The sequence below is a fragment of the Phascolarctos cinereus genome, unplaced genomic scaffold (assembly GCF_003287225.1).
Source record: "Phascolarctos cinereus isolate Bilbo 61053 unplaced genomic scaffold, phaCin_HiC Scaffold_3;HRSCAF=262, whole genome shotgun sequence".
Lineage (NCBI taxonomy): Eukaryota > Metazoa > Chordata > Mammalia > Diprotodontia > Phascolarctidae > Phascolarctos > Phascolarctos cinereus.
The window spans coordinates 119,228,706-119,253,534 of record NW_027555736.1 but is presented as its reverse complement, the minus strand read 5'-3'; the positions used below and the strand labels follow the sequence as shown (position 1 = coordinate 119,253,534).

The window sequence follows — 24,829 nt, the reverse complement described above, 5'->3', positions numbered from 1 at the left end:
CCTTTTCAATTTTCTTACAAGATCCAGATGGCCTACTTGCTATTTCTCCTATGTCACATATCTTTGCTTTTGGACAGCAATTTTCTCCTTCTTCCTCTCCATCTCTCAATTTCCTTGGCTTTCTTCAAGATTCAGCTCAAATCCCACCTTTGAAGGAAGCCTTTCCAGATTCCTCAAAATGTTGGGCCCTCTTCTCTGAGATTACCTCCCATTTATTATATTCTGTACACATTGTCTATTATGTACCCAGTTTCATATGACCTTCTCCATTACAAAGTAACCTCCTTGTGGGCAGCGGCTGTTCGTGCCTTTTTTTCTAACCGTAGCACTTTGCTGACTGCTATTCCTGATGCCTTGTTTTTGCATCAATCAATCAAAAAGCATTTATTAAGCACTTATTATATGCCAGCCATTATGACAGTACTCGTTCTCAAAGAGCTTAATATGGGATCTCACATGAATTTAAATAGGTTTATCCAGAGCAGAAGGTAATGACATCACAGTAATTTTCTATACATCCCTCTCTGCAGTCATCTTGCCATGGTAACAAAGTTCAGCAACACCAACCCACACCACAGCCTGTCTTGACATTGTATGAAATATTCCATACCCATAGTTCCCCACTTCTCCGATGATCCTCATCTTTTCTCCTGACCAAGAATGTTCATGTTAGTTACAGAGTCCTGTTTGCTTCATTGTTTTTTCCCTTATGTTATACAGTAACGTATTTTTGGTTACAGTTTACCCACAACCCTGTTTTCCCTGTTGAAGGAAGACCACCACTCCCTCCCCGCCCACCCAAAAATATGCACGCGCACACACAACACGCACGCACGTATGCACGCATGCACGTCTTCATAACTCCGCCTCTATCCCTCCCACAACTCTTTAAATTTTAAACTCAGAACTCAGGCCAGTGAGCACACAGCTTCTTCCGGAATGACCCCACCCCTATATGAACGTCACGGGATCGGCCCAATCAGAGCTGAATTCCCCCCCCAAGCTTTTCCGGTTAGCGTCAAGACGGGGCGTTGCTCATTTGATCTACGTAAGGAACAAGCCAATAGGAACAGAGTCTAGTTCAGGGCCAAGCGCGAGCTAAAAGCTTCCTCGGCCAATGGGAGCATCTAGTAGGGAGCGCGGGAGGCATTTGACTAAGGGAAGAAGAGAATGGCGGTGGCCTTGTGGTAGGGGAGGCCCGAGCCCAGGTTTTAGTCAGAGAAAAGAAAGAGAAATGCCTTGTAGGAGAACTAGAGCCACCAAGGAGGCTTAAGAGGAGTGCTGTAGGTGGGGAAAGCGGAGTCCACGGACCTGGGCGCTCTGACTGGAGGACAAACAAAGTTCCCCGGAGCTGGAAAACTAGGCAAGGGGCTCGCGGCCCCTGGCGGGGCTTGGAGGAGGCAGGGCGCGGCGCTGACCTCGGAGGGGCAGCCCCGAGGTGGGGGCGCGCGGCGCTGACCTCGGAGGGGCAATCCCGGGGACGCGTGGCGCTGACCTCCGGGGGGCAGTCCCGAGGTGGGGGCGCGCGGCGCTGACCTCCGGGAGCTACGCGGAGCCCTCTCAGGCAACATGACCTGCTGTCACAACGTGCTGCTGCTGCTGGACATCGCCGGGGCGGCCAGGAAGAACCACGTCCAGCGGGTTGCCCTGCGGGTCCTGAACTACCTGAGCTGCCGTTTCGGCTTGGGCAGAGTCCGCTGGGGTTTCCAGTTCTTCGACTCTCAGGGGGCCCGGAGCCGGCCGTCGAGGGTTTCCGATTTCCGTGAGCTGGGGCCCAGCAGCTGGGAAGACTTCGAGGAAGAACTGGAGGCTAGGTTCGGGGATCGGGCCCAGCGCGCTCACTTGCCGGGCCCAGCGACCAGGGCCACCCACATCCAGAACGTCCTGACAGAAACCCTTCTGGATTACCAGTGGGACCTGCCCGAAATCTCGTCGCCTACAAAGCCTTTCCTAAGAAGCAGCAGGCGACGATTGCTGGGGTCTCCTGATGAGCCTGGGGGGCCTGATGCCGACCTCAGGGGCTTGATGAATGCCGTTTTCCTGTTTTCCCCGTGCCCTCATTCCCAAAGGGAACTGCTGCAGTTTGTGGCCAGGAGCGATGCCCATTCCCAGCACCTGCTACCCGCCACCCAAGTGGTCATGGAAAGACTGTTGCCCAAGAGAGTTCGGGAAATTCTGATGGGCAGAAAGATTTCTCTTTATTGGGTGGACACTACTGAAGTGTCTGAGGTAGGATTGTTACACAGAAGGAAATGCTTGTCGGTGCAGACAAAATGGAGTTTTTTGTTAAGTGCCTTAAAGCCAAGGATCATAAGCTTTAGAACTAGGTCGGCCATTTTATTTTATATATTTAAGCAAATAGACCCAAAGAGACAAAATGACTTGCCCAACATTGCAAAGTTAGTGTCAGAAACTTTTGGAGCCCAAGTCCTCTGATTCCAAATATAACACTCTTTCTCTAAGCAAGCTGCCTTTTATTCATTAAGTATAGATAGATTATTCATTTGGGTCGTTTATAAAGCAGAAGCACTCTCAGAAGTGTTTCACTCTTATTAAGTATCAGTAGAGGTTCTTTTTTTTTTTAAAAAAAACATTTGCAGTATATGTAGTGTGTTTGATTTAAAGAGTTGTGTGACCTTGGGTAAGTAACTAAATTTTCTTTGGACTCAGTTTCTTCTGTGAAATGACTCTTATTTGATATCTCCTACTTCCTATTTCTGGAAGCACTCTGACTTTCCTTTGCTCCCAGTCACATATCTTCAGTCAAGGGCAGCTTTCGGTCGCAAGACTTTTCTCAAATTTGTTACATGGAGGTACTCCTTCCACTAGTCCCAAATAGATAGTTGATGTACTTTAGAGGTTAAGTAACTTGCTTATGGTCACCCAACTAAAACTTATCAGGATTTAAACTCAGGTTTTTCTACCTCTTGGTTTCTACCTTTCTATCCACTAAATTATGCTCTCTGTCTTATATATGGTAATGCTTAATCAAGGTTGAATTGATTTCAAAATTGGTAAGATCACCAATTATATCATTATGCCCTTCCTATAGATGCCAAAGAAATATTTGCTGATGAACTAAAGTCTTTACATCTGATGGACTCCCTACTCTCCACCTCTTTCTGATGCACGTGCTATCTCTCCTTGAGCCATTCTCATTTGAATGCACACCCCCATCTCAAATTTTCATGACTCTTTTGTCTAGATCTCTTCTTTGCATTTATTAGATTTTGCTTCTTATAGTCATTGTGTATGCATCTTATATTCCTTAGATCAGTAGGGCAACTAGCTTATTGTTCTTGAACTTGTTGAACATTGCACTTACTACCTCTGTGACTTTTCAATTTTGTAATCTGTAAAATGAGGCAACTGGAATAAATGTCTTTATAAGTTTCCTTCTAGCTCTAACGCTTATGATCCTTTAGACTGTAAGCTCCTTGAGGATGGAGATCTTCTTATTCTTTATATCCCCTGAATGTACATGATCTGGAGGAATGTCCTTCACCTAGCAGATCTCAGCTAGATTTAGTAGTAGTTTAGTGATAAGTCTTAGTGAGGCAACATACTATGGTGACTAGGGATCTGGCCTGAGAAATAGGAAGACCTGGGTTCAGATTCAGCCTCTGACACAGTACTGTCAGAGGACAAATCATTTGAGAGACCCCGGACAAGTCATTTAACCTCTTAGTGCTTTAGCTAACTCTATAGGATTATAAATTTCAGGGGAGGTCTAACTTGCATTGGTAGAGGCCAGAATTTCTTCATCTGTGAGTTCTCTCCTACCACTGAAAGCACACAAGTCCCAATTCCTATCCGTAACTCAGAGAAGGTAAGTGACTTGAACCTTGCACATAGTAAGATTTAATAAATTCTTAATAAATTGTTGAACTCTCCTTAAAACAAACTCTGAGGTATGGCCAGTATATTGATTCTGCCTCCCTTTGGATGCCCAGTTTGCTCTTTTGATGCTTCAGTGATGGTCAGGACTTGTAATAGGTCAAGTTTAAAAAAAAATGGTACTTGTACCAAAAAATAAAACAAGACACTTGAATAACCACAAAAAATGTTCCCAGGTCCCCAACTGGTTCACCTATTTCCAAGCAGCATGAAACGCAATACAATTCTAGAACACGGGGATTTAGAAGCACTTGGAAGTTACTTGAAAATATTTTATTGATGCTTTATTATTCAATTGAATATTATTATCTATGTCACTTTCCAAAGATCCATGCCAATAAGAATGATCCCTTATAACAAAGTATAAGCCTTGTGTCACTTTTATTTTTCTTGTTGGGAAAGTAATATTTTCTTTATAAGAAATAGGAAAGACCTTTTATTGGTCTGTTTAAACTTATGTCATTTAAAAAAAAAACACTTAGTTTTCCTTATCTGTACTGCTTAAGCAGCTGTTAATGAGTGTAGATCATGTTATCCCTAACCTGAAGAGCAATAAAAATTTCCTAACCTCCTTATGGCCAGAAATGGATTTAAGTTTTGGGCTAAGTCAATTAACTGCACAGAATTTTCATTTGTGTATATGAGCTTTATAGCAACTCCATTTTGTGTTACAAAAGCTGCATGAAATATTTTATTCCCTATATTCAGTCAATAAACAAGCACCTGATGTTATGTGTGAGGCTCTGCTAAATGAAGAGCTGGGTATATACAAAGGCAAAGTTGGAATTGTCCCTGCTGTCAAAAAGTTTACAATCTTAAGTGTATATATGCAAATCAAATGCAAGGTAATCTTCGAGAGGACTTGACGAGTGGGCATTCTCTTAGTGGTATGGATGCTCCATACTACATTCTCAAACTAGACAAAGGTGGGGTAACTTATAGCTGTTCTTTGCTGACAAACTATGCTAATTAAATAATTTGATTCTTTAATGCAGGTGTGGATTTGGTTTTCTTTAGCATTACTGGTTGATGACCTGAGACTGATTTTATTTCAGCTGCAGGACTCCCCAGACCACCTTGGGTACTGGACAATGTTTGAACTATTCCACCATGTAGGAGGGACTATTTTGCCTTCTGAAATTTTAGCCCAGTGCATTAATCCAGATGGTGAAAAGTTACCCTACTCTGAAAGGGTGAATGCTGAGCAGGGCCCTCCTCAACTCCAGTTCTCTTCATGGATTTCAAGTTTACCATTTGATTCTACTTTAAACTGCTTGCTGTGCCAGTCACCTAGACACCAGGCATCATTCCCACAGATAGAAGGGACATTATTCCTGCCTACTGAAGGTAAGAAAATAAGGAAGCTAAGTAAGAAGCTAAATGTGAGTATTAGCTTTCTCTGTTCTGTGTGACCTCGAGCAAACCATTTCAGTTTCTAAGGTTATTATGCGAAAGGCTCTGTAAAGAGCTGCATAGGTGTAAGCCGTTATTCTTTTTGTTATATGGCATATTTTTGCTGTTCATTTTAATATAGTTAAGTCTTATAAGCTCCTTTAGGTCAAGGGCTACTTTTTGAAGTATATAGTGCAATTATAGCTATTCAGGTATTTATGAAATGAGTCAGAAGATGTAAACATGCCAAAGAAGCCATAGAATAATAATGAATTTTCACATAGAGATTGCTAGCCCTTATTGATTTTTGAGTTTGGGTTTAAAAGTCTCCTTTTTTATACTTAATAAGTAGTTTAAATTCTTTTCCCATGAATTTCTTTTTTTTTGGCTAGACAGTGGAGTTAAGTGACTTGCCCAGGGTCACACAACTAGTGTGTGTTTGGTCTGAGGCCAGATTTGAAACTCAGGTCCTCCTAACTCTATGGCCGTTGCTCTGTCCACTGCATCACCTAGCTGCCACTTCCCATGAATTTCTAAACCATAATTTTGAAGGCGTCATCTATATACTAATTCATGACAATTGTTAGTAGTTCCTTTTAGCTACTTCTTTGCCTTCCTCTGCAGAATCAATGGCATTGTTGCTGATACTCCATAGCTGTAGTATAAACTTTGAATCAAATAATTGCTTTTAAACCACAATTGACCAAGTCATTTATTTTTTCCATTTTTCTTATGAATGTTTTTTTAAATTGAAATTTAATGTTGTTCTTTATAAAACAGGTAATAAGCCTCAGCAAACCTGGACAGTCACCCTTGAGCCTTTAGCTATGCAGCAAAGGAACTTTCAGAAACCAGTCAGTATTTTCTTAAATGGCACTGTGTCCCACTGGACTCATCCAAACAGCAGCAGCTTTGGCACAGAAAGCTGGATACTACAGAGCTTGGAAAATGAGAAATCACAGCAAGGGAGGTTATTTCAGCAACTTGTTAGAAGACTGTCAGCTGAAGAATTGCATTTGGTAAATATTGCTTATATTAAATAGTTTTGTATAAGAGAAACTGTAAGTCTTTCTATGTTGACATAATGAAGTATTTTCCCCTAATTATTGGAAAACATAAGGTATAGCCATGATAATTGTGAATGTTGGTATATGTGTTCATGTATGTGAGTGTGTGTGTGTGTGTGTGTGTGTGTGTGTGTGTGTGTGTGTGTAAATATGGAACCAGGAAAGAAAAGGTGCCCATTTGACACCACTTTAGATTCCAGTAAATGTACTTGCTGCCTTGGAGTTTTATAATCTAGGTTTTCATTTGTTTTGTCAGTTACCTGCTTTCTTCTATTGACCCTATTGGGAAATGATATTTTTGCTGTTTGAAACCAAGGAACAATAGTCTCTCTAATTTAACCATAAATGTAAAAAGAAACTTTCAATTTCTAACTTTTCGCCAACCTACATTCTGGTCTGGACATTGCAACAATAGACATAAGATCTTTTGGATTTCCTTTTCCATGTGTAGGTTGCAAATGTAGTTCCCGGTGAAGGCTGGCCACCTCGTACTGGAATTATATCTCCTCTTTCTACCACTGCTACAATTCTCACTGTGTTTCAAAATGAACACAGTGAATTCCAGGAAAATCTCCACAAAGATGTGACAGAGAATCCTCAGGATACAACTTACCTTCTCCCAGATGTTGTAAATAATGTATTGAACCAAATTCATAATTCACATGAAAATTCTAATACTTCTGGTAAGCACATAATCTAGGGTTAAACTTGAACTCTACTATTCTTTTTTCTTCTTTTTTTTTTTTTTTAAAGGCAGTTGGGGTTAAGTGACTTGCCCAGGTTCACACAGCTAGTAAGTGTCAAGTGTTTGGTCTGAGGCCTCATTTGAACTCAGGTCCTCCTGACTTCAGGGCCAGTGCTCTATCCACTGCACCACCTAGCTGCCCCTTTGAATTCTAGTATTCTTAAATAAGCTTTTTTATTTTCTCTGTCCATAAGGACAAAGAATCACTGCAGAACTGAATTGTATCTGCCTGTCCTTATGGCAATTCTCATGGGATCATGGACTTTAGAGCTGGAAAGCCCTTAGTGATAATTTTAGAGATCACCAAAGAGATAGAGTTCCAAACTTTTTGTTGTGCTATGGACATCTTCTCAGAATACTGTTTTTCAATGCATTAAATACCTAGAATTATAAAGGAAACCAATTATACTGAAATATAAACAAAAACAAGTTCATGGACATCAAATTAAAAACCTTAAAAAGCTCCAGTAGCTCATACTCCTTAATTTTTACAGTTGAGGCAACTGAGGTCCAGAAGGGTTAAGTAACATTTCCAAGATGGTGTAAGTACTTAGTAGTAGAGCTGGGAATCAAACAAACCAAAGTCCCTTGGTTCCAGATCCAAGGGCTTTCCTCACTACCTCATACTATCTCCCTTAGCATTGTTGCCATTAGAGTGAAAATTTTTCTGTTTATAGGAGTTGAGTATGTTTGAACATATTCAGTGGTGATTTAGGAGCAATTTTTTTTGTTTACTCTAATTTAAACTGACCCCATGAAAAAGTGAAGTCAAATTTGTTCACTTAAACCTTGGCGAATTTTTGGATGTTGTAGATCACAAGTGTAAATACTGTAATTTTACACAATTTTTTAGTAAGCAGGTGAAATCATGTGTTTTGCAAATGAATGCAACAGTTCAGCTGTTTGTAGGATAAAGGGGAAGCAGAATATTTTATTTGATTTCCATGCTCTGCTTTGACTTTGTTTCAGAGTAAATTTGGAGACACTGACTTTAGTCAGTCTTGCAGATAATCCAAGGTCATTAACTTTATGCTGTGTATAGAGTGTTAATTTAAATTATTTTTTCTATTTGTGGAAAAACATTTCTGGTTGAAATGTATTGGAACTGGTAAGCTTTTTGTTCTTTATGCAAATATAAGATTTCCTCAACCTATAAAGCTCTATCTCTTCTCGGTTTTGTATATATTTCTCAAAATCAGAAGGTCACTGCAAAGAGATTCTGGGAGAGAGCCATATTTTAAAAATTTCCCCACTAGACCTGATCTAATAGAATTCCATTTCAGAACACAATAAAAAAAATCTATCATTTTACGTAATGAAATAGTAGTGAGTTAACAAAAGTTTGATTCTTCTAATCTGCTTTTCATCTTGCACTCAATACTATTAGACATTTTATTACACTTCAACCATTTTCTTTTTTTTTTTCTTTTTTCCTTTTTGGTGAAGCAATTGGGGTTAAGTGACTTCCCCAGTGTCATACAGCTAGTAAACACTTAAACCATTTTCTAGGCAGTAATTCAGTACCTTGAAATTTCTTTAGTGTGAGTATTCCTTCTATCAATGGAGTTCCCAATTCCTCTATGAAGTAGAAGTTTTTAGGAGTTTCAGTGAGAAATATTCATCACACTGTGACCAGTCTGGAAGTGAGGGTTCCAGAATCTAGCTAGACTGGTCCTTGGATGACACACATGGCATCTCACCAGGTCTTTCCAGCTTGATAAAACATGCTCAAGCTCATATTATACACGGCTAGCTTTCAAGAATTCAGGGTCTTGTGGCAGCTAGGTGGTGCAGTGGATAGGGTTCTAGCCTTGGAGTCAGGAGGACCTGAGTTGAAATCTAGCCTTAAACACTTGACACTTACTAGCTGTGTGACCCTGAGCAAGTCACTTAACCCCGATTGCCTCACCAAAAAAAAAAAAATTAGGGGGTGAGGGGCAGGTAGGTGGTGCAGTAGATAGAGCACCAACCTTGGAGTCAGGAGGACCTGAGTTGAAATCTAGCCTTAAACACTTGACACTTACTAGCTGTGTGACCCTGAGCAAGTCACTTAACCCCGATTGCCTCACCAAAAAAAAAAAAATTAGGGGGTGAGGGGCAGGTAGGTGGTGCAGTAGATAGAGCACCAACCTTAGAGTCAGGAGGACCTAAGTTCAAATATGACCGCAAACACTTGACTCTTACTAGCTGTGTAACCCAGGGCAAGTCACTTAACCCCATTGCTTAGCACCTCCCCCCCCCCAAAAAAAAAAGAATTCAGGGTCCTTCCACATCATAAGGCATGAAAGTGGTACTTTAATGGAGGATGCTATGCAATGTAATTTAAAAAATAAGAAATGTAGGCATCCTAGTATAACTTTTATTACTGTCTGTATCAAAGGTTCTTAACTTCTTTTGTGTCGTGGACAACTTTGACAGTCTGGTCTAGCCTATGGAACCCTTCTCAGAATAATATTTTTAAATACATAAAGGAAACTAATTTTATTGAAATAGGTAACTTTTTTCACATCTAAGTTCACAGACTTCCTGAAATCTATCTACAGACTTCTTGGGGTTCTGTGGACTCAGATTAAGAACCTCAATCCAGAGATACATTTCATAATTTGTAGGAAAGTATTATTAAAATGAAAATTGTAAATATATTTAAGTTTTGTTGGTACTGTTGTACTTTGAATATTGTATTTCATGACCAATATTGGGGTTTGTTGGTCAAACACAACAAAATTTTTTTGTTTTTTTAATAATTCTTGATTTGCCTGTTGGGGGGAGAAATTGAATGGGAGAGGGGAGGTCAGGCTTTCTGAATTTTTCAGTTTGTTTGTAATGTGTTATTTCTCCTGTTTATGACCCCTTTTTTCTCCAGTAGATATTCCTGTTCCTGAGTGGGCCCAGCAGGAACTTGGCCGGACTCATCCTTGGAGTGCTGCAGTTGTTGAAAAGTGGTTTCCTTTCTCTAATCACAGTGGTGCAAGTTCAAATTTAATGGAATCGTTTTGGTAAAACATCTTGTTTCTCTGTCTGGTGCTTGGTTATCAATTATCTGCATATGGATTATCTAGTTAGCTAACATGCTTCTCCAGTATATACCTTCTAAAATCCAGCTGACACATGCTAAGGGAATGCAAACTTATTTTAATATCAACCTAAGCAAAAATAATTAGGAATTTGCTTCCAAAAATGTAATAATATAATCTAAAGGCAATTAGGAGTTACTTTAAATCTACTCTTTGGGTTGTCTGAAATAACTGTGTCCGCTATAATCAATTTGATTATATATTCAGTACTTAATATATATTGGAAATTGTCTTCTACAGAGTATCAGTTTTTCTTTTTGATGTCCTTCATGTTGAGTCATGTTGATGAAGTGAATTACTTAACTTCACCATTGAAGAGAACTTTATCCTCCTGCTTGGCTTAATTAATTTGTTTATGGTGAAATTTATCCAGTGAAACAAATATTTGTCGGGATGGCAGAATTCGTGTGCCTTGTGGAATTTGGTCTATCAAAACTTTAATCTATTGGGTTTTACTGGCTTGTAATCTCTACTAGATTACTAGTAATACTAGAAATATGTACCATAAAAGGAGTGTTAATTTCACTCACATATTTATTGATCAAAGTTATGTACCTGTAAAGGGTGGGGTTTGGGGTAGTGTTTACTCTATGATAGCTGTATACATTTAGTGTTCTCACAGTCACCCACTCCAGCCTGAAATTACATCAAGTAATGGAAGCTGGTAAGAAACAAATAATGAACAAAGGAGGGGGAAATTTTGAAAGTTGTGCTATTATCAGAATTCTATAGACACTGAACCTTCACCCATTGGTTAGGGTTCTACTTGAGTTTTCTTCCTGGTCTTAAGACAGAATTGAATCATCAAAAGGCAAAAAATTAGAAGTGAATTAACCACTCTGTCTGACCCCTTATCCTTAATGCAAAACTAACTTTTCATATAATCCAGTAGAATTATTTAGAAACAATTTCATTCACATTTGGTAACTAGACACTCTTTTAAAATCACTTGCTATATATGACCAACTAGTTTGAACATAACAACATAATAGCTTCCTTTGACAATAAGATATTAGCAGTAATATTGGGCTTTGATAGGCCTTTGGAAGGATATTTGGTTCTTTTGAAAACATTGATAGACTTCTAGAGTTTTGACCTTTGAAAGGCAGTTTACACGTTGAACAAACCTAGAAGACTTGGGCATTAATCTTGGTTCTGTCACTTAGCTGTATAACCATTGGCAAATCTTTTTCTTCATTTGTAAAAGAGGATTAATAATATTCATCTCACAGCATTGTTGTGAAGAAAGTACTTTGTAAATAATAAAGCTTTATATAAATGAGTTATTTGATATCATGTGTCAACCATAGTTTGCCTTTTATTTATTTGTAGGTTACTACAGGCTACCTCATCTAATAAGGAAGAATCTTCTAAGACAGAAGGAGAGCTAACACATTTTCTCTCTGAGTTCTACCAGAGAAAATCTCGTGAAGAATTTACTGCAGTTGGCCAGGAAGATAACAAAAAGAAACGTATGTGTAGAACAAAATTATTTTCTCTTTTTTTAAAGACTTTTTTTATTCTGAACTTAACAAATTTTTTAAAATGAGTATTTCCATATACAAAGTAGAACACACAAAGATGAATGATAATATGTAAAACTGAATCTATTCCATACTACTTGCTTTTTTTAAAAAAGCGTATGAATTCAGCCCATTACTTCCAAAATTTTCTTGTTTATCTCTACTTCCTTCTATATTCTCTGCATTTTTTAAAAAATGTTTCACTTGCTGTCTTTTCTTTTCACCTTTATTTTTAGGCATTACAATCACAGGGTAAGTTATTCTTGCTTGTAAGCCTTTTGGAATAATTGTATTCAAAAATCTCTTGTTTATAGTAGAAGCTACTAGGTCTTGTGTGATTCTGACTATGGCTTCTTGGTACTTGAACTCTGGCTAGTTATACATTTTTTTTCCCTTTGATATGGTAGCTCTGAATTTAGGGTATGATATTCCTGTGATTTTTTTTTTCCCTTTTGAAATTTCTCTCAAGAAGTGATTGGTACGTGGGGGCAGCTAGGTGGTGCAGTGAATTGAACTCTGGCCTTGGAGTCAGGCAGACCTGAGTTCAAATCCAGCCTCAGACACTTAACACTTACTAGCTGTGTGACCCTGGTCAAGTCACTTAACCCCATCACCTCACCAAAAAACAAAAAAACCTAAAACCAAGAAGTGATTGATGCAACAACAAAAAAAAGAAGTGATTGATGGGTTCTTCCTGGCTTCACTTTGCCTTCTGGTTCTGGTAGATAACAGTAGTTTTAATTTGTGATTTCTTGGAATATTGTCCAGTCTTTTTTTTAAATCATGATTTCCAGGCAGTCCTATAATTCTTAAATTTTTTCTTCCTTACCTGTTTTCTAGATTAGCTGTTTTTTCTTTTTTTTTTCTTTTTGGCTAGGCAGTAGGGTTAAGTGACTTGCTTGGGGTCCAACAGCTAGTAAGTGTTCTGTGTCTGAAGCCGGATTTGAACTCAAGTCCTCCTAAATCCAGGGCCGGTGCTCTATCCACTGCGCCACCTAGCTGCCCCATCAGCTGTTTTTTGACAGCAGATACCTCAAATTTTCTTGTTACTTCAGTCTTTTGATTTCTTGCTATCTAGTTCAATCATTGATTTCTGTCTGATCTATTCTAATTTGGAGGCAGCATGTTACTTTGGTAAGCTACTTACTCTCTTTCCACTTTCCTCCAAAGGTTTTTTGTTATTTTTTTCTCTTCATTTCTTCTGATATTCATATAGTCCAAGTGGAAAAATCAGTTTTTTCCCTTTAAGTCTCTACTTGACATTGTTATGAAGTTAATTTTTTTCTTTCTAGGTTGGATTTTTGGGTATCCCTAAATCTATTGTATTTTGGGGGTGAGGCAGTTGAGGTTAAGTGACTTGCCCAAGGTCACACAACAAGTGTCAAGCGTCTGAGGTTGGCTTTGAACTCGGGTCCTCCTGACTCCAGAGCTGGCGCTCTATCCACTGTGCTACTCAGCTGCCCCTATTGTATTTCTTTATAGCGGTATATGTCTTGTATTTATTCATCTCTACAATCTTAGTTCCTAAATTGAGGCTTTGTGCCAGGACCAGGATCTACCTCTTAATGCATTTTATATTTGGCTGCTTGCTTGATCTCAACCTAGGTCACTTGGGTTCCTGTGCTGACCTTCACCTCTTGGGGTTAGGCCAACCCTGGATCTTTGAATTCAGAGTGCCAGCTGGCATCTCAGTACAGTGTCCTGGAGATCTTGGAGCCCCTCAACCTGAGATGTCTTGGTCTGGGTACTAGCACTTGGACTAGTTGATGCTGCTCTTGGGTGCCTTCCAATGCTGGGTCTATTTCCAGAGCGGAGGTGGACGAGGTAGATACAAAGACTTACAGGTTACTGATATTTCTGACCAGTCTTTGGTGACATTGGTAATCTTCCGTCTAATTTCCTGGTGCTGACTTTGCTGGCACTATTCCCTTTCCTATTGTCTGTCGGCTTCTGACCAACTTTTTATGCAGTTTTGGAATAGATGATATCACTTAATTGTAGTTCATTAGATTTTGTGACCACTATTGGTCTGGTATGATTTTTAGGTTTTTGCTAGAGTAGAGGTATGGAAGTTAGACTGCTTCCATTCAGGCAGCCATCTTGGCGCTACTGCTGTATTTTTATTAATATATTTCTTTGAATAGATGTTGAAACAGCAAATTTCTCAGTGATGGGCAGTTTTTAGTTTCTAGAACTGGAATTAACAAATCTTCATTGGGATTGCCTTAGTGTCATAATATAAAACTGTTCAACATATGGAAAAGTAAGATAACTCTTATTTTCTGAAGATTTAGGAAAATCTATAGAAACATGCTAAGTTGTGTCTTATGGTGTGGTTTTGGGTTTTTTTTGTTCCCAAGCTTTAATGGAAAGAACTCCATTTTTTTCTCCTATTATATGTCTCTTGTAGTACTTGTATTTTATTGCAATACTTCTGTAGAATGGTTTGAATAAGCTCTTAATTCTCCTTCTTAGAAATGAAATTTTCTTTTCTTTCTTTGATATTTCCCAGGAGGGGTCCCTGGTACTCCAGTCAGACAAAAAATGAAGAGCATGTCACGTTCTCTAAAGATGTTGAATGTTGCAAGGCTGAATGTTAAAGCTCAGAAGCTTCAACCAGATTGCAGCCCACCCTCTTCAGCTGGGGAGAAAATAGTCCAAAAGGCAACCTCCAGAAGACCTGAGGAAAAACTGGAAGAGAGAGGAAAAACATTGAGAAGTTCTAAACCTAAAGGTACTTGTTGTAACCTCAAGTTGGCTGAAGCTGCATAGTTGACAGATAAAGGAGCCCATTTCAGTAGATTCCGTGGCATACATCTAAAGGTGTTTTTTTTAATGTGTTCTTTCTTTTTTAAAATAGATTTTAATGGTACCTTTTGATTTTCACCATAGTCCCTTTGCAGTAACACTCTTTCTCCTGTATCTCAGCATTGAAAGGAGGGGAGATTGATTCTCAGCTCTTTGCCAAGTTCTGCTTGGTTATTTTAGTCATACAGAGCTCAGTTTTGTTTTATTGTTCTTTCAATTTACATTGTTATAGTCATGTATATTTTCCTAGTTCTGTTGACTTCAAAGTCTTCTTATGTTTTTCTGAATTCTGCCTATTTGTTGTTTCTTATGGTGAAATAATATTCTATTTCATTCGTATAACAGTTTGTTTAGCCATCACCTAATCAATGAGCACTTAGTTGTTTCCAGCTCTTTGCTTCTACAAAAAAACTCTTGCTATGAATATTTTGGTAAATGTAGGACTGGTGGTGAGAGTGGCATCAAAACTTTATTCTTAACTCCAGTTTCATGATGTTGAATTTTCTTGAAATCTTTTGGTGCTCAGGCAGTTTCACAAATGTGTTAGTTCTTACCTAGTTTGACCAGAAGAGTTCTTAGGAAAGAATTATTTCACTTGAGAGATAGTATAAATGAAGGGGCAATTTACACATTGAATTTTAATCCCTGTCTGATAGTTATTTAGTTACCATAAAACATAATCACTTACACATATGGAAAGTATTATTTTAGCAATATCTTCAAAGGATATTTGTGTAGGATTTAGATTCAGCAAATGTTTGTTTGGTCTCTGGTGTGCCAAACCCTGAGATACATACTTCAGATAAAACATGGTTCTTGTGCTTGTGAAGCTTATAGTTTAGTAAGGGGATAAAGCATAAACTGACAACTACAATATACACAGTATTATATAAGTGCATCAGAGAGCTGAACAACAGTGTTAATTGAGGTTCCCAGGAGAATATCTGAGGTAATCAGGGAAAGTTCATGGACTAGTGGAGTTTTGAGTTGGTCTTTAAAGAATGAGTTGGAATTTAGCATGGAGATGGGTGATTATTCCAAGCAGAAAAAAATAGTATGAGTGAACAAAAGTAGATTATGGATAAATTACCTTTCCATCACCTTGCCAATGATTTAGTACTGAAAGTGGAAGGAATAGCTTTGAGGGTAAAGGTAAGAGTAATTTCTATGTCAGTACTGGAGAACAATCTGATAAGACTAGGTAGATGAGTTGTTTTCATCTCTGTTCTCCACATCTTCATTAATTTAGTTTGAAGAGGTAAATTCCTATCCATTGTTCTTTGACCCTTGGGCCAATTTTCCCTACCCTTAAAGGTATTTTCCTTATTCTGGTTCTTTACGGTCACTAGGTGAGTAGCCTATAGGGTTGGTTCTCAAGAAATCAACCATGGATCCAGTTCACAGAGAAATGACAACATTGAGATTCCATTTAACCACCATCCCATTTTTTGAGTTTAATTTCAAGAAATCAAACCCTATAGACCCAGATTACAGAGAAGTAACAACAAAATTTGAGATTTCATTTGACCGTCAACTATTTTTCATTATTATAGAAGTTGAAGAATAAGTTGATATTTTATCCTATGCTTATTCTTCGTAATTTTATAATCTTAAATTTTATCTTAGCCTTCATTCCTTTTAATTGACCAGTTCCAAAGCATTGCCCCAGAGAAGAATTGAGGTATATAGCATTTATTAAACACTTAGTATGTGTCAGGTACTGTGCTAAGTACTGGGGATACAAAATGAAGAAAACTAGATAGTCTCTACCCTCAAGGAACTTGCACTCTAGCAAAGGAATACAAACATAAAAGGAAGCTGGAAAGAGAGAAAAGAATGAGGCCACCTGCTCTGGGGCTGGGCAGCATTATAGAGGTAAAGCAGGCTCAAGGAAGGGCCAGAATAGGAGAGTGGGAGCAGCATGGCTGAGCTTTCTTACAATGTAGAGTTTCTAGACAGGCACTCATCAGTCACTCTCAGGGTCCTTTCGCTACGAGGAACAGTGGATATGGAATAGTGTATATACTATAAGAGACAGTCGATGTGTTTATCAGTTTTGCCAAACTCCATTTTTTCATCTGTTCTAATCCTTGTGAAAAGGAATAGGTCTCTGAGTAAAGGAAGGAAGGGAAAGGATATATTCAGAAATGAAGGTGATGCTAAAAACTGCAGGTATCATTAAAAACAAGATACAAGTTTTGAAAATAAAACAAAAGTAATTATTGAGTCCCAGTGATGTGCCTGATATTGTATTGTGTGCTCTTAGTGATGGAAAAAATATAGAATGTTATCAAAAAGCTCATAATTTAGTTATGGATCTAAACTATCTATACACAAAACAAATTATCCAACAAGATAAGATAGTAAATGTGTAATATAGATTAATTTTAAAAGCAGAAGCCAGTAAAGCATATTAAAGACAAAGAAATGTCGCAACTCAAAAATGGTTTTGTTGTTGTTGAAAGGAAATGATTGTTTATTCTGGAAACTGGAATTTTAAAGAGTAAAATTGTTTCTGTCTTCTTGGCCCAAATTTCCCAGTATTTGTTCATTCTTTTTTTGCATACTTGTTTCTTAAATGTGCCAGTCTCCTTGGCTTCTAGTTACATAGTCATGATATATATGGTATCCTCCTAAGCACAAATACAGTAGAAAGCCATTTTTTTAGTCTCTTATTCTCAGTAATAAATCTAACAAAATGGTTGGGTTTCACAAGTCTCCTGAAATTAGTCATTTATAGATTTAGAGCTGGAAGAGACCTTAGAGCCTGTCTCATCCACCCCCTTATTTTACAGTTTCATAAACAGGCTCAGAGAGATGCAGTGATTTGCCCACTGTCACCAGGTGGTAAGTAGCAAAGCCAATATTTGAACTTGGTCCTCCGCTTCCAAGTTCAGTGCTCTTTATTTCCAGCATGTCAGGAATCTCCAAAACAAGGGTCCTTTGTAAGTAATACCCTGCTACTACTAGACTTGATTTAAACTTGCTCCTTTTAAAGTAATGGCCCAGCAAATTGTAATGTCAAGTTGGTTTTTGATCTCTTTCTGGCAACTTTTTAATCCTCTCAGGTCAGATCAAACAATAGGTCACCCCCCCCCCCAGCAGAACTGCAGCTGAGGCCTTAATGTTACTTTTGTTAGTATTAATCAGTACTTTCACAGATAATTTCTAGGATGCATTCATTGCCAAATTTTGCATAATATAATATTTGCTAAATATGCAAAGCATTGGTCTTAATTGAATTTTAGATCCCAGTGGTTTAGAGTTGAATATAGGATCAATGCATCTAGTTGTTATTTGGGTCAAATGTCAATTTTTGTGTTTGATTACTGAGAGATGAAAACATTGGATAAATGGAACTGGGAAAAACTATTATGGTATTAGCCTAAAGTGTGTAAATGAAGATGAAAACTGCCCTTAACCCCTTTTCAATTAAGTCTGTTCAGGTGGGAAATCATTAGGCTTTCATGGGTGTGTCATATTGACTTTGGGAAAGATTTCTAATCATCCCTTCTATGTCTTCTCAAGAGTGTCTTAGCTGTTTTTATAATCTGTTGCCTTGAGTTATTTATTTATTATCCGCACAGAAAATAGTGGTAAAAAGCATACCAAGTAAATACTAGCTGCATTTAACATTTTTTTTTATTTTTACAGATTTTAAAACTGAGGAAGAGCTACAATCTCACTTAAATGAAACTTACCAAAAAGCTGTGGCCATAGGAGAAGTCTTAACACATACAAGTGCCCAGAATATGATCTTAGCTATTAAAATGTTCCTGAAATCCAGAGGCACCAAAGACTTAGAAGTAAGGAAGATCTCTCATAGTTCTTAAAGATCCAATATTTTGATAGAAGGAAATCTCCCATATTTTGTTGTATCTGATTAAAATGTCATAAAATTACAAAGTGAATTGACAAAAATAAGGCCCTTGTGGCTACATAGAAATATGAGTTAAAATTGCAGTTTTATCTTCTTTTGAGTCAGTACCACATACTGCTTACTACTCACAGATTTCTCGGTTGTGCTGATTCCTTTGAGAGCCAGATTTCCAAAGTCAGCCACAACTGAACTAAATCTGCGTTTAACCCACACAGCTCGTATTTTCTTAGATAAGTTCCTTCCTTAGATGTTTATCTCTTTGTATTGTTCATCTAAAAATAAGGTGGGAGAGAAGATGGAGAGGAAAGACCTTTTTCCAAATTAAGTAATCCATCTTGATTTTCTTTAGCTAAGAATTGCATTATTTTTTTTTCCTGTGGTATGTTTTCTTTTTTTGTTGTTTATTATTTTGAGTAAAGAATATTTTATTAATCCATCCTTACCTTTCCTTCTCACCCCACCCCCATTAATGGTTTTTGGAAATTTATGTCTCTCTCTGCATTTTAAGTCCATCACCCCCTCTCTTTGGACTCATGGTTTATCATTGTGTTGATCAGAGTTCTAAAGTCTTTCAAAATTGCTTTTTTCTGTAATGTTGTTTTTATTATGTACATTATTTTCCTAGTTCTGCTCATGTTGTTCTCCAGAAAGGTTTTTCCAGTTTTTTCTGAAATTTTTCATTTCATCATTTTTTATGGCACAATAATATTTCATTATATTCACATTATTTAATCTTTCCTCAATCATCCCTTGGTTTCCAATTTTTGGCTACCGTAAAAGGAGCTATATTAAATTTTTTTTTTCCATATAGATCCTTTCCCTCTTTGATTTCTTTGTGATATGGAGACTGAATTGTGAGAAAGATCAGAAGTGAAGGTATATGGCCTGTCTAAAACTATAAAATGATTCTGATTCTACAGATGACCTGTCTAGATCGAGTAAAAAATTACCTCCTAAAGACCAGTAAAGGTCTTCGACAGCAGTTGAGGAAAAATCTGGACAAGGAAGCCAAAGTCAGAGAGTAAGGAAATACTTTATTTACTTTACCTCAAAAAGGAAAAAAAAAACCCTCTGATTTCTGTTGTACCATTTAAAACACGTTTGCCAGCTATTTGGGGATATATTTGTACTGGTTAATCTTGCACAGAGTTCTAATGTAGGGTCAAAGAATTTCATGATTACCTAATAAGTGTATTCATCTAAAGGGGAAATGGAGTAAGAAGAATTTCTCTGAGACTGTTTCTGTTAAGTTTTGTTTTATTTTTTTTAACAAGGAGAGCTGTTGATGCTATAGCTGTAAGTAGGAGTTAAGCAACAGTAGATATGATAGCATTTTGTTTGTCTGCGTAGGTACCAGCTTCAGGTGTTTCTTCGTTTGGAGATGTGTTTGCAGTGCCCTTCAGTACAGAACAGTTCAGATGACATGGAGCACTTAGTAGAGGAGGCAAGTACATAACTTAGCTTTATGTCAGTGGAACCACGGTATTAAATACCTCACCTTTTCTGAGTTAATTCTCTTTCCTTTCCTTTTTCTCTTTCTTTAGGTGACAGACTTGCTCCGAGCAGTTTGTTTAACTGAGGACCCGGCATACTTATCAGGGTTTTTGGAGGAAATTTTGGGATTGTAAGTTTGATGGACAATGAATCAGTTTGGTTTTTTTAGGCAGTTGGGGTTAAGTGACTTGCCCAGGGTCACATAGCTAGTAAGTGTCAAGTGTTTGGTCTGAGGCTGCATTTGAACTCAGGTCCTCCTGACTTCAGGGCCTGTATCCACTGCGCCACCTGGCTGCCCCAATGAATCAGTTTTAAAGCTATCTTATCAAGGCTTCTATATGAATTGTGCTATAGAAAGGGAATTCATAGAGACATAGAATTCATAAGAATTGAGAAGGGGTTAAAACTCAGTGTAGGATTTGCAGCAAATTGAAGTTAGTGTTGGATAGAAGAGAGAGAAGAGCAGAATGTTTGTTTTCTGTTTTGCATTTAAACAATCTAATTCACAGGTATATTGACTCCATTCCAAAGACACTTGGAAATCTTTACTATAGCCTGGGATTTGTGATTCCCCAGAAGCTGGCTGTCATCCTTCCTGCAGATTTCTTCAGTGATGATTCCATGACACAAGAGGGTGGATCACCAACACTTTCTGTGCATACTCATAGCACAGTATCAGTCAGCATTGTATCTGACCAACTGGAGGAGCTGCGTAGCCGATCAGCCAAGAAAAGGTAGAAGTCTTCCAGTTTTATTAGAACCAACAGACTTATTAGAGCTATAGTCTTACCTTCATTTTCCCTGCTAGTGCAGTTCCTTGCTATTGACTAGTGCATAACTGACCTTGTGAATGACATGCAGTGAATATCGAAGATGCTTAAGTTAACTAGAAAATAGTACGATATTTTGTACTCTACAGAGTATTCAAAAATCCTCAGATGAAACCCAGGTCTCGCTTTGCTCCTTCATATTAGACCACATATTGGGGTCTTACCCCATCTAAGTACATTTAGGATTTCAGCCCAGCTTTTGAACTTTCTTTCTTCTCAACTTCATTCATAATTATTTAAATGTACACTAAACTACTGCTGCAAGTACTTAATTTGTTTGGCTACGAATCAGATCCTAAGGAACATGAACTATACTGATTTTTGTAACTTTATCTTTTATACTCTTATTTGGCTGCAGCTGTACTGTTCTGACACCTATCTAGTTATTTGTCTAACTAGTTCTCACTTTTTTAAAAATAGGAAACATGCATTAACAAGACATAGGAGTGTGACGGAAGCAGCACAAAATCTCCGGCAAATTGAAATTTCTAAGGTTCCCAAGAGAACTACCAAAAAAGTAAGGAATTCCAAAGGTAGAAAGAGGATAAACCAGGGAATTACACTTGTAAAATTACTCCAAACTACCTTAAGTTAGAACATTATCTTATGGATTGAGAAGGAATTAGAAGATAAATGACAAGCAAGGTCTCCAATAATGGGGAAGTGTGTGCTGGATATTACTTAACCGGCATAATATAAATATATATATATATATATATATATATATGTATATATATATATATATATATACACACACACACACACACACATTCACATACATATATATAAGATAACATAAGGACACTAAATGATGGAAATTTATTTTCTGATTTAAAACTGTGACCAAAAGTACTCAAACCAGGGTTTGACATAGGGAAAACGTAGCAAATAAACTAGGATGGAAAAATTAATTTAAAGTTCTTGTTTGAATAAGAGAAATTTATAAAGTAGAAATAATTAAAATAAATAAATAAAATGATACGCTTAAGTCTAGATTAAATTCAAAGGATAGTGTAATAGGGAGGTACAAGGAGCAAATACTTTGACATATAAAAAAGTATTGTGCCCTGCCCAAGGTTTCAATAGTCTTTCTAAGATATGGAAAATTGTGTGTGAAATTGGATTTTGTTACTACCAAAAAAACCCAGTTAAAAATCCAGGAGAAAAAAAGCCAAAAAAATACTAATTGGAACTCAAGATGAGTTTCCAATGAAAGAGGAAAAAGAGCCAAACATAGATTTGACAGTTTTCAATCTTAATAAATTAGCTCTTTGGGTAGAGCTTGAGTGAATTCAGTATGGAGAACTGATTCCAGGAAAGTTGGTCTTTAGTTTCTTTGTTTCTAGATACTTATAACTTACCTCTTGAATTCAGTGTGGAATTTCTTTTAAGTTGGTATTTGATATTGCTCAGTGTAGATTCCTGAAAAGATGAGTGGTATACCTTAAATGTGAATAAGATTAAAATTTTGAATATCCTAGCATCTAGATATTTATGAAGTTCAGAACTGAGGGACCTCACCTGGCCTCAGTCCTGATTCCATAGTAGACATATTCTAAGAATTAATTTCAACATTACTTACTACCATTTCAGTCACTACTTATATAGACCTTCTGATGAAGACGTCAAAAAAGAGTCAGGGCATCAAGCATTTTCTCTCTAAATACAAAATGGCTTCTCATGTCAACATTACTGTTGTGGGGAAATAAAAAACTGACATTTTTAATGAGGAGTCATTTTCAGACAATTGTTACCTATGAAAGGGTCAGTTATTATGACCATTACCCAGGGTAAATCTGGGACTTTCAGGTGATCAGGGTAATGAACTAAGGAAATGATACATTTGAACTATTTTCATAGACTAATTAATATGAACAGTGATTTTGATACAGGGAGAAAAGCCCCAACAATAATACCCCTCTAATCCATGTGGAACTTTTATTCTTTTAATAGAAAGAATTCACAAAATTACTCATATCAGATTTTTTTGAACTTTCAGGAAAACTTTCATCCTGGTCATCAGCAGCCACCACTCCCAGTAAAAGATTTGGTTCAAGGTATGTTTCTCTGTTTCCACTGTGGAGCACTATTATAGTCATCTTAAGTACATATGTTGAAGTCACTGTAGGCAGTTGTTGAACTATTAGATTTTTTTGGTTGATAAAATGTACCCAGCAACATGACCTAGCGAACATGTGCAAAAAGTTTCCAATAATTTAATAAGATTTAACTTTTGCCTCATAGGCAAAATAAGTCAGATGTCAGGGGCTATTTTATGATGGAGACAAAATGTCATCATGTGCTATTTGAGTCTTCAACACAAATATTGTATAGCATAACTTTTAATGTTAATAAGCAGGAATGTTAGCTTTAATCAGGAATGAGGAGTTTCCATCTTTGATTTCATCCTTTAATGGATCAGGTATCAAAACAAAGTCTTTATCAATATCATAAAAGGCCACAAGATAGCAATATTACGCCATGAAAAGTTCTCTCACTCTTTGTCTCAATATGAGAATACATCCTGCGTGGGTATGAATATGTCCACACCTATCTTCTCTAACTCAATTTTTTTTCTCTTTTTGTCCATCATGCAAAACTAAAATGCATATTTTTACTTTGTTGCATTTATTGCAAGTTTTTTAATATTATTTTTATATTATATTTATTTCTAAATATATTCCTTTGATCTTACCTTACCCACCAAGCCATCCCTCGTAACAAAGATTAAAAAAGAAAAAAGCAGTTCAGCAAAATGAACAAACACATCACCAGCCATGTCTGACAGTATATAAGTAGTCCATGCTCATAGTGGAATAAAAGAGAGGAAGGTACATTTTCTTGACTCTTCTCTAGGATCAAGGTTGGTTATTATAGTTATATAATAATCATTTTTTAGTTCTTTGTTTCATTTTTTTTTAAATGTATTTTACTCTGCATCCATTCATGTAAGTCTCTCTATGTTTCTCTGAATTCTTAACATTTGTTATTTCTTTTGGTGAAATATTGTTCCGCTGACTTCATATGTAACAATTTGTTTAGCCATTCCCCAAGTGACGGGCATCTACTTTCTAGTTCTTTGCTACCAGAAAGGATGCTGCTACAAATATTTGGGGACTTTTCTTTCTGTCTTTAGGCTTCTTGGGAGTAAATGCCTAGCAGTGGGATTTCTAGGTCAAAGACTATGACATTTTAGTCACTTTTTTATTGCTTTCCAGCATGGTTGGGCCGGTTCAGAGTTCTACCAACTATGTTAGTGTTCTTGCCTTTACATAGTCCCTGCAACATTAACTCTTGTTATCTTTTGTCATGTTTGCTAATTTGTTAGGTATGAGGTGTTTTGATTTGCATTTTTCTTTTTAGAGATTTGATGTATTCTTTCATATTATTGTTTTAGTCTTCTTGAGAACTGTTTATTCATGTTCTATAACCACTTATCTTTTGGGAAATGACTATTGGTCTTCCATATTGGATATTCTTGAGATCAGAACTATGTCAGTGATACCTGATGCAAAGATTGTTCTCCTGATTAGTAGTTTCCCTTCTTATCATAGCTACATTGATTTCATTAATGCAAAAGCATTTCACTTATATGTATTCTTAAATTATCTGTTTCATCTTTTGTAGTTGCCTCTATCTCTTGTTTGGTTGCTAATTTTTCTCCTAGCTGAAGCTATGAAACCTAGATACCTAATCTTGTCTCTTTTTTTTAATGGCATGACCTTTTATGTTCAGGCCATGGATCCTTTTGAATTTATTGTGACATATGTTGCAAGATGTTTATTTAAGATTAATGTCTCCTAAGCAGCTCTCCAGTTTTTCTAATAGTTCTTGTCAAATGTGGAGTTGTTCTTCAAGGAATTTGTGTTCTCAAGTTTATTAATTGCTGGGTTATTAAATTTGAATGATTGCTGATTCTTTGTTACCTAATCTGTTTTGGTGATCTACTTTTCTATTTTTTTAACCAGTATCAAAAAGTTTTGGTAATTACTGTTTTATAATTTGAAATATAGAAATGCTATTGAATAGTTTTGCATTCCTTATTCTTATTATAGGACAAGTGTGTATATGTGTGTGGTGTGTAGGACAGAACACAAAATTGCTGCCTGCCTGAAGGGA

General features: G+C 37.1%; 1 protein-coding gene across 4 annotated transcripts in view; it reads left to right on the top strand.

The window, feature by feature from the left end:
- The first annotated feature begins 1,107 nt into the window (after positions 1-1,107).
- The window catches only part of TICRR (TOPBP1 interacting checkpoint and replication regulator), a 40,488-nt gene continuing 16,766 nt past the window's right edge, over positions 1,108-24,829 (top strand). For 3 of the 4 annotated variants that reach the window (XR_002320438.2, XM_020964953.2, XM_078151133.1), the window contains exons 1-14: positions 1,108-2,229; positions 4,953-5,244; positions 6,070-6,308; positions 6,808-7,039; positions 9,965-10,097; positions 11,508-11,647; positions 14,211-14,432; positions 18,161-18,312; positions 19,307-19,407; positions 19,737-19,830; positions 19,931-20,010; positions 20,390-20,614; positions 21,131-21,227; positions 22,710-22,767. Coding sequence is in view for 3 of the 4 variants with exons in the window: in XM_020964953.2 (XP_020820612.1) it covers positions 1,570-2,229; positions 4,953-5,244; positions 6,070-6,308; positions 6,808-7,039; positions 9,965-10,097; positions 11,508-11,647; positions 14,211-14,432; positions 18,161-18,312; positions 19,307-19,407; positions 19,737-19,830; positions 19,931-20,010; positions 20,390-20,614; positions 21,131-21,227; positions 22,710-22,767 (2,725 nt within the window). In the remaining variant the exon portion in view is untranslated. The remainder of the gene's footprint in view (positions 2,230-4,952; positions 5,245-6,069; positions 6,309-6,807; positions 7,040-9,964; positions 10,098-11,507; positions 11,648-14,210; positions 14,433-18,160; positions 18,313-19,306; positions 19,408-19,736; positions 19,831-19,930; positions 20,011-20,389; positions 20,615-21,130; positions 21,228-22,709; positions 22,768-24,829) is intronic. The other variant, XM_020964959.2, reaches the window with a different exon arrangement.